Raw genomic sequence first — 10,143 nt, 5'->3', positions numbered from 1 at the left:
TTCTTTCAATTATGATAATTTGTGCAAATTCCAATCGTGAAATGAACACAACTTTAAAAATAAAGAACATTTTATTGGTTTCATAAATTTAAAATTAAAACATTCATAAACTTGTACCATTTAAAAGAAATTTGTTACTGTCTAAAAAATATCACAATCTAGTGTTTCATTTATTAAAACTATTGACGCCTACCATGCTATCAAATTTGTACATTCAGTTTGTTCAAATTAGTTGATCGAAGGAAGGAAGTTTTAAACGTTTCCTGAGAAGGTTGATAAATTTTCACATATTTTCATTTACTAAAGAGTTTGTTGCAAGGACGGTTCTTCGGCTTCTCCCAAACAATAAAGAGAAGAGAAAAAAGAACACTGTTTTCCCGTCGGCTTCCAAGTGCGATTTTCTTCCGCAGATCACGACTCGGACAGCAAGTGTGAGAGCGAAGCTCTCAGATCTCTCCTATAGATAATGCCCAATAGAATTTTATGGATAAGTGAACTTTCTTCATTAGCAGACCTTCTCTTGCTCACTCTTAAGGTTTGTCAATATTCCTCTTTTTACCAGTAGTTTATCTCATTCCGCACAGCTGGGGTAGCGCTGTAGAAAACAAAATGCACTCTCCTACACCGGACAAGCAGACATGGGGAGAAATGCCAAGTTGCAAGTTAATACTTTTCCTGGATAGTACTGAGTAATTTTTTTATAGTTAACAGGAGATATTTTATTTTCATCAATCGGAAACAAACAAAAAAATATCTTCAAGAGGTTGTAAACCATTTGATTTATTTCGAATATCAACCTTATTTTTCTTAGAATGCAATATCACAGGAAAATAAGTATAAAATTTAATTTTCCATATTTATGTTTTTACTATATTTCAGTTCCTTTTGCGATATTTTCGTATTATTAAATTGATAATGGTAAACACTGATGTTAAGTATACGTTAAAGCTGATAATTTTGTTGAATTTTAGATATCACTACGATTTCCCCGTCTCATGTCCAATCATTGTTACTCTTTCGTGTGAATCTCGCTGGAAGCAATTAATGTGGTTGTGGCCAAGGTTAATTTGCCCTTAGACCCGTTAAAAATTACTAGCTTGAATCAATCATAAAGCTACAAAAACAACGGCCCTACGTTGAAAACTATAGATATTTATAAATTTAAATGCTGCCTGATTAAATGCAACCAAAACATTTATCAAACTCACCCGTAATAGGAACATACAGTTGTTTGAAATCAGCTATTTTTTCTTAGTTTTTTTTTCATATAGGGGAGAATGTGGGTAATTGGATCCCTTTTTCTTTTTTTCATCATATCTTTTTGGGAAAATTTTGCAACTCACCGTCTTTTGTATTTTCCGAGAGCGTGGAATTTTAAGTTTATATGCTTCAAAAGTTAGAAAGATACATGAACACGTAGATAAACTAGAAGCATTTTTGTGAGACTAACCCAATCAACCAAAAGTCTCATATCTACTTAAACTCGTTCCTCCAAAGTTCTAATTTCGCTGAATAAAGGTTTCAAAGGGAATTGGTACCAAATTTTCTCGAATGTGAGCATGAAAGTTACAAAAGGTTCCTCAAAAAGCCTTCTATGGACTTGAAGTTCCAAAAAGTTCCTCAAATAGCCTTTTTTGGGACATGTCAATCGCATCATTCAGAATAAAAGTTACAAATTGGATCTCAAATAGCCTTCTATGGAATCGAAGTTCCACAAAGTTCCTCAAATAGCCTTTTTTGAGAAATGTCCGCCATTTCATGAATATGAAATGTGAACGAACATCACAAAAGGGCATATAATAAATAAATCATTTTTTGGTGCTTGGAAATTGTTGAAATGTATAATTTTTTTTGAAGCTTCAACTCAGAACAACTTAAAGCTAACTCGCAAACGATTGTTTTTTAAAAAAATATCAAGATAAAATCAAGTTTTTGTATAATTTTATGCTTAACAGTTATAAACATGGAATTTCATTTTTTTAAAACCGATATTATTTTAACGGATGATTGATTTATACGCCGTTTCGTAATGTTTCTTAGAAATAATTAACATGCGTCTTTGCTGTTGGCCGCTGGTTGCCCTTGCGGGTATTTTAGGAAGCTTATAACCACTTCCTATTTTAGCTGCCGGCAAGGCAACATCTAGGCGTGGCGTCGTGGCAGCGTGTTCGGCTATCATCTCGGAGGATGGGGTTCAAATCTGTACCAGGACTAAATTTTTCCATTAGGTTGTCTGATTGCTTGAGTAAGCGAATCAAATAATTGTGTAGCATAACTGGCGTGCGGGCCGGCATGCATCGAACAAAGTTAAAAACAAAGCAATTAAGAAAGATCAAATGAGGGAGGTGATGGAAGGAATAAAAATGGATGCCGAGAAACCGGCAGCACCACATGGGCTGGTGATGACCAAAATAAGAGAGGAGAGGAGAATTATTTTTTTGTTTTTGCTGATTAAACGTTTTTGTGGGCTGAATAGAAGGCCGTTCAAATCTGTAATGGAACTTCAAAGTTTGAATAAGAACTTAAATTTTGGGCTGAATAAAAGGAACTTCAACACATTGATTATGCTGATTAAGCTGTGTTCGATCTTTTTAACGAGACTTTTGGTTGCTTGGGAAAAAACGTGATATTTTCAAGTTACAGGAGACTTGATCCTGTAGGGTGCCCTGACCCAAGGCAAAAATCTAGTAAAATCCGAAGATAAAAGGTCCGTCAACTATTTTTTGCCATATTAGTTCTCATTTCACAGTTTGTAAGTTTCAGACAAATAAAATTCCAAAAGTTTGTCTACAACCCTAGAGTCATTGCATACTTCAAGGCGTAATTTTCTGGTTTTTAGATAAATACAGTATTTTTAGTCGTTTTAACCAGAGAATTGGTGGATAACATTTCTGATTGGACAAATATTAGTAGTTTCATGATTACCAATGATTTCGATTCAATCAGAAGAAAAATATATCATTTTGGACTCTAGGGACCAATTATACCCAAAACATACATTTTGGAAAACTTCTCCTTAAAAAAAACAGAGATTTTCCGATTGCTTTGAAAATATGGCATAATGAAGTTCAAATTATACTCTAACGGTTGACATTTTGGAATAAAAACTTTTATTATAATTTTCTCATGTCAGAAACATTTTCAAGTGATAAAAAAAGATCTTCAAATCACATTTTGTAAAATTTTTCAAACAAAGTTCAATAACTCTAAAAACACAATGTTTAAAATTTGTTGAAACAACAATATTCTTGTTTTGTTTCATTTGGCACATTTTTCTAGAACATTTGATATTTGTAAGGCATTCCTGTTTCGAGATATAGAGAAGGAATCAGGTATCCCCAGGGATTAAGTATCCGTCTCCCCTATCTCATTTGAGTCAAAATATCCTTTTTAAGTGTATTTTACAAAACTGATTCATTTTGAGTGAGCCAAAACTCTCTCAAACATATCATGCATGTAGAAGCTCTGCCTGAAAAGATATCGTAAAAACACTGAAAATCTTGATTTTTTTTTTTTTCATTTTTGATCCTTTCTAACTTTCTATGGTTAGCTTCTACGATGTTGACGTCTTGAACAAAATTACTACACTTTTTACAATCTAAAAGCTTGCTGAAGACATGAAAGCTCTAAAATGAAAATTACAAAAAATAATTTTTCTATCTCACTACTAGGTGACATTATCACTTTTATCAAAAACTCACTTACTTCATCTTATAATGTAGGTAAAATATCCATAGGTTTAAAACGCTTCATTTTGGCGTAAACGATTTTGATCACCTTTTTGTATCGTTTTCCCACAGGGGCACACAGATGCGGCGTCTCAGCACTGCTGGGCAAGTGTTTCAGAACGAAACGTTCACTGAGTTGCATTTTTCAAGCCGCTCGTAGAAAAACGGATAACCATGCGTGGAAGTGTTCTACTGTAGTGCCCATTGAAAAACAGAAAAAATGCACGAGAGGCGACGTCTGATCGTCCTAGAAACAAGTTATAAATTCAAGAAATGTTGCTAAAATTAGCAGTGAAACAGCAATTCTCACGCTTTAAAGGGTGATACGGTCAAAATATGGTCAATATCAACTTGACGTATTTCTTTCAATTTTGCATTTAAAAAACCTGAACACCCCTCATTTTGAAGGTATGTGTGTGTAGAATGTTGCTCCTATTTTGATTTTGGAATTCACTCTTCAGTTGTCAAAATGCCGTCCAAGGAAGAAGAGCAGCGAATCAAAATTTTGCTCGCGCATCGCGAAAATCCGAGCTACACGCACGCAAAGCTGGCAAAATCGCTTAAAGTTGCCAAATCAACGGTTACAAATGTAACTAAAGTGTTTGGGGAACGTTTGTCGACAGCTAGGAAGTCTGGATCGGGGGGAAATCGAAAACCGGAAGCCGCTGAGACGATAAAGAGAGTTGCCGGTAGTTTCAAGCAAAACCCTAACCTCTCTCTCCGAGATGCCTCAAATAAACTGGGTGTATCGTCTACAACCGTGCATCGAGCCAAACAACGAGCCGGACTATCGATTTACAAGAAGGTAGTGACTCCAAATCGCGATGATAAACAAAATACGACGGCCAAAGCGCGATCCCGGAGGCTGTACACGACGATGCTGACGAAGTTTGACTGCGTGGTAATGGACGACGAAACCTACGTCAAAGCCGACTACAAGCAGCTTCCAGGACAGGAGTTTTATACGGCAAAAGGAAGGGAAAAGGTCGCAAATATTTTCAAGCACATGAAACTGTCAAAGTTCGCGAAGAAATATCCGGTTTGGCAAGCCATCTGTACCTGTGGCTTGAAAAGCAGCATTTTCATAGCTTTCGGGACTGTCAACCAAGAAATTTACGTGAAAGAGTGTTTGAATAAACGTCTGCTGCCTTTCCTGAAGAAACACGGTTGTTCCGTACTGTTTTGGAAGATTTGGTATCTTGCCAATGCGGTAAAAAGGCCATGGAGTGGTACGCCGCCAACAACGTGCAGGTGGTTCCCAAGGACAAGAACCCTCCCAACCAGGCTTGGCAAAAGTCATCGTCATGAGGCGTGAAGCTGTGACTGTGAAGCCTCTTGGTCCGTCAAACTCAATTGACTGTTCCTTAATGACCAGTCACTTCGTTTGCCAGTCATTCATTCCCCATTCATTTGAAGCTAAAATGATAACCTAGTCAAGCAATCGCATTCAAACGACCGATGACGAAAAAGAAACGCATTTATTATTATTGTTGCTCCTGCCAGCAAGCCGAAGACGACCGAAGAAGACCAAGAAAAGCATTTATTATTATTGTTGCTCCTGCCAGCAAGCTCGTTTTCAGTTTTTTATTGCTATTGTTGCTCTCTGCCAGCAAGTCGTTCAATTAGTTGTACCTGCCGTCAGCAGCCGATCGAAGTGTGAAGAGATTTGCCAGTCACTCTCAGGAGAAATTTTGACCATGTGTAGGAGCTTCGCCAGTCGATGATAGAGAAATGTTGATTGTTGTCGTGCTTTATCCGTCATGCGAGTAGTGAGGCTCCGTCAATTGAGAACAGTGCCAGTCGTTTGATGAAACAAAACTAGTAGGGTCAAGCGTGACGGGCGAAATTTACCATCACTGCTCCCAACACGCCAGAGCTTCGCCCAATTGAGAAATACTGGGCTATTGGCAAGTGGAACCTAAAGAAGACCAAAAAAAAACTGCTAAGGACGAGCAGCAGTTCAAGGCAAACTGGCTTTCTGCGGCGAAGAAGGTGGACAAGATGGCTGTAAAAAGTCTGATGGCAGGGGTTAAGCGTAAGGCTCGGCAATTCGGATTTGGAAAAGCGGAAGCCAATCTGAATAAAACATTGACATTGACAGATTTCCAGTTTAAGAATTGGTTCACTATAATCTTTGCTGTTCACTTCCCACTCGATTTTGAAATATTTGTACTCCTTTTGTGTTTGAATACGTAACGATGAAATTCTTTGCTTCATTCTACGGCAGAAAATGCTCATCTTGCCTCGAATAATGGTGCTCATACTGCCTCAGGGGGGGGTTCTCATTATGCCTCTATAGGGACCGATTATCAGCTTTCGACAAAATTTTTTAAAATGCATTTTTAAACGTTTTTATCTACTTTCTCAAGTTTCAGCCAGTCATCAAATAGACTCCTTCAGTGACTAAACACGAAACAGTGATGAAACTTACATAATGTGGTTCTTTTTTATGGTTAAATAAGTGTTCTCCTTAAGGTGGCCATTATGCCCTCATCTCCCCTAGTAAGCTCGGTTCCACAGAAGCAGCAAAAATGATGTTGATTTTTTAGTACAAAATATTCAATTTTCCCATACAAACCTAAAAGTTCAAATTTACTCATGTAAACGATATTTAAAAATTCTGCAAAAAATCATGGATGAGTTTTGAACCAATACGAAGTTTTTTAGACCCCGGGGTTTGAGAAATTTAAAAATGACCCTAAATCGACTCAGTCTACTGCACCGGGATGCTGACAAGATCTGGCTGTGTATGTATCATATGCATAAGGATAATTATTTAGCTAAATTATTTTTTATCGTAATTAGTTTTGGGGCAAATCTTATAAACTAATGCTTTGAAGCCACTATGTAGATAGCTAAAATGTTTTCTCTGTTGGCCAACAGTTTTATGTTTTCATCTTTCTCAACCGGTGAATATTTCTGTACTGTAACTATGCTAAGCTATTATTGTATCTAACAATATATGAATCAACTTTAAGTACCAGATTATCACCACCATTAAAACTTAAATATGATGAACAACATTTTCCTAAAGCGGCTTTAATTTACCTTATCTACGTACTTGAACATCCTCACTGAGTAAGGTTGAGATGCTATAAATGATGAAGCGGTCGGCAACGTACATTCAGTTCTTCGATTATCGAGAAAACAATCATGAAGATCGCTTTGCTGTTGGCCTCTTGCGTAGCTATGGTCGCCATGACCGGGGCTGTCAACTATCCGGACAATCCCTTCAGCCATCTGGATCTGGTCCGCGGAATGGACTATCAGCTGAGTGAGCAACAGTACGAACTCACCCAAGGTATCCTGGAACAGGCCCTGCAGGGTTTGAAGTTTATCATTCAGAAGGCTGAGAACGCTATTCAGAAGATCGTCGACCAGGCTGGAGTTCTCTTCGACGATGTATTGAGCCAAGCTGAACGGCTGCTGGACGATGCCATCGATACCATCTCGGATATCGTCGAAAAAGCCTTGGAAGCAATGAATGGAGCGCGGAATCCCGTCAGCGAATGCTTGGAAATATTCCCACAAAAACTACAGCAGATCCGAGAAGACGCCATTGCAAAGGCGAAGGAATGCTTCGAACACTTCTTCGACGGTCTGAAGGTCGTTGAAGGTGTATTCCAAGACAGTGCTAGCAGTTTTTTCGCGAAAGTTCATGATCTGGAGGCGATTGCAGAGGAGTGCGTTGAAGAGAATGTCGATTTCTTCGAGCAAGTCAACTGTATCGTTCGTCGCGTAAGTACAATTCAATAAATTTATCTCTTTGATCGAATTATTCAATTTCAAATTTGTATACCAAAATCTAAACTCATTCAGGTACCGGAAGCTGCTGACATTGCTCTGCAAATCATCAAGGAACTGGGTGGGCTTTTTAGCAACACTTTCCAAAACTCAATCTCTTTGGTCAACGAAACACGTAGATGTTTGTTGGACGTTATCCGGCAAGCTCGTGCTGAGGTTAAGAAGGTAGTCGAAGAATTCTATGAGTGCGTGCAACAGAAACCGGACCCTCAGCCCACAACGGAAGGACCAACAGAGCCGGGAACAGAACCTGGAACTGAGACGACCACTGTGTCGACAACTGAATCGACAAGCGAGCCGACTACTCAATCAACAACCGAGACGGCGACGAATCCGCCAATTGAATCCACGACTGAAGCCACAACTGAAACTGAATAGACAACCATGAAGACAATTCAACCGGTAACTCAGCAACATTAAAACCAAAGTTGTAGGCCTAACCAGCTGTTTGTGTATGTATAAGATAAATTGGAATCGTTTTTTTTTTAATTTGAGATTAATTAATACAACTTTACAACATGAAATATGGTATTTTTAAAATCAAAACTGTTTAAATAACATGTTTATCACTCAAAGTTTTAATGTCCTGAAATAGTTGGTCCCTAAAAAATTCAATCAGCTATAACCAATACTCGACCCCATCATTTCAACTTGTTTCAATTTATTTCGACCAGACTTTACTGAAATTACTGGATCCAGAATGGTGTTTTGAAATAGGTATTTACAAGATTGTTAGAAAATTTGCTCGCTTCCGGTGGAATTGAATCCCACTTAACTCTAACTATAGGGTCTAGATACAGTCTGGGCTTGAGGCGTATCATTAAACGAAAAAAATTTAACGTTGACAAATCGTTATTCTTAAGAAGTGTGTACAAGTTCAGAAATCGACACCAACACTTTAAACCAGGGATGAGCCTGCGGCCCTCGAGACATGTTTGGGCGGCCCGCGAAGCTTATCTCAAATCAAATTTATTTCACGATTTTTTTCTACGATAGATAGTTAATTATCATAAAATACCAGTTCTATTCAATATTTTTTATTTATAGAGGATTTTAACCAACTTCGTCATTCGTCCTCTTAAGAAAAGTTTACATTTTTAGGTGAAATATCAGTCTCTACTAAACTAAAAAACGTCACTTGTTTGCAGTTGCATTTGTCCCATAATCGTAAAGATTGTTGACTTTTTTGCAGGATTTTAGCTTTCTATTGAGTTTTCTAAAAGCATGGATGCAATATTATTTATGGGAAAAACGTGATATAGAAGTAAGTTAAGTCATTATTTTTTTAATTCTAGCAAAGTTAAAATTGTATGATGAAGTGAAGTATTTTTGTTGTCGATTTAATGACGAAAATAAGGAAAGTTTTATTATAAAGACTAGGGGAATGATCATAGGTTTCTTATCGACATGACTCAGCAAAATTCTGATGTCTTGACAAAAACTTCTGTAATTCTGTGATTCAACCAAAAAAGTTTGTAATGATTACTCAGGAAAACAACATATTTGGTGCCTATGTTTCAATAACTGATTTTGGAAGATTTTGGCGTCCTGAATTCAAAACATTTCACAACTTTTATCTATCACTTCTAGTTACGGTGATATGGCGTGTGGAAATTTTTAAGGTAATCAGTTTTGGGTTAAATTAATCTTTCATGACTAACCAAAACACTGCATAAAAACAAAAAAAAAAAGTTTTTCAATCAATTGTGTACCCTTCATTCAATCAAGGACTCAGATAATGCCAAGATATTCTTGGATCAGAGATACAACGCTCTCAAAAAAATTAATTCTGCAATTTATAGAAATTACAAAAAATAAGATTAAAACTTCTTCTGGCATCATTTAAAACAGTCATTGAATATTAGATTTTAAAGATTATAATTCATTCAACAGCATTGTTGAAGACTGCGAGATGAGTTGACTTACGGTTTTAAAAATATCAAAGATTCAATTCAGTTAATTCTTTTAAATTTCGTCAAAATTCCCGTTTTTGCTGGTTTGGGAAAAAATTACAAAAAGAAAGCTTCCATAACTTTTTTCAAAAAATTAAAAAATTCTCGCAGTCTTTGGGAAAGTTGATAATTGAGTCAATAAGTATTTGTATTTTAGAGTTTTGTCAAAATAATAATTATTCTTTACCTTCTTTTAAAGTTATCTCGAAAACTAGAACGACTAGTGACGAAAAATAATTGCATATTTGAATTCAGCGCCCCGAATAAGTAAAATCAGTTATGAGATTCCTTTCACCTCAGAATAATGTGAGTTTTGTTTTCTTGTATTATGTTATTTTCATTTCATTAGGTAAATCATACCAAACATTGATGAATTAGGTCATTGTTCTTTAAAATAAGCAAACCAAATTGATGAATTCATGAGATTTTCATGTTTCTTCCTTAGAAAGCCTATCCCAGATTTATCTTATTTAAATTAAGAAAATTTATGAAATCTGTGAAAAAAATTTGAATCAAAATTGTAAACTGTAACATTAACAAATCTGGCTAAAAATCTATAAAATAATGAATTTATTATGATTTTGACCTTGCTCAACATCTAAATGCAATGATTTCATATGAAACTTCAAATAAAAAAATCACCGTTTATAGAAAAAAAG

General features: G+C 36.3%; 1 protein-coding gene across 1 annotated transcript; it reads left to right on the top strand.

Moving 5' to 3' along the window:
- Nucleotides 1-6,870: 6,870 nt before the first annotated feature.
- LOC129749426 (uncharacterized) lies at nucleotides 6,871-8,056 on the top strand. The gene is made up of 2 exons (XM_055744401.1): nucleotides 6,871-7,466; nucleotides 7,548-8,056. Exons 1-2 carry the CDS (start codon nucleotides 6,882-6,884, stop codon nucleotides 7,908-7,910), a joined length of 948 nt encoding a protein of 315 aa, XP_055600376.1. The 5' UTR covers nucleotides 6,871-6,881; the 3' UTR covers nucleotides 7,911-8,056.
- The last annotated feature ends 2,087 nt before the right edge of the window (nucleotides 8,057-10,143 follow it).

This window comes from Uranotaenia lowii, chromosome 2 (genome assembly GCF_029784155.1).
Source record: "Uranotaenia lowii strain MFRU-FL chromosome 2, ASM2978415v1, whole genome shotgun sequence".
In the NCBI taxonomy this organism is placed as follows: Eukaryota; Metazoa; Arthropoda; class Insecta; order Diptera; family Culicidae; genus Uranotaenia; species Uranotaenia lowii.
This window is presented reverse-complemented; position numbering and strand designations above follow the sequence as displayed.

Bases quoted from the DNA above. Each gene is read 5' to 3' on its own strand.
- LOC129749426 (XM_055744401.1), top strand. From the start codon at position 6,882: ATGAAGATCGCTTTGCTGTTGGCCTCTTGCGTAGCTATGGTCGCCATG. The intron at 7,467-7,547 runs GTAAGTACAATT...AAACTCATTCAG, and splicing joins TCAACTGTATCGTTCGTCGC to GTACCGGAAGCTGCTGACAT.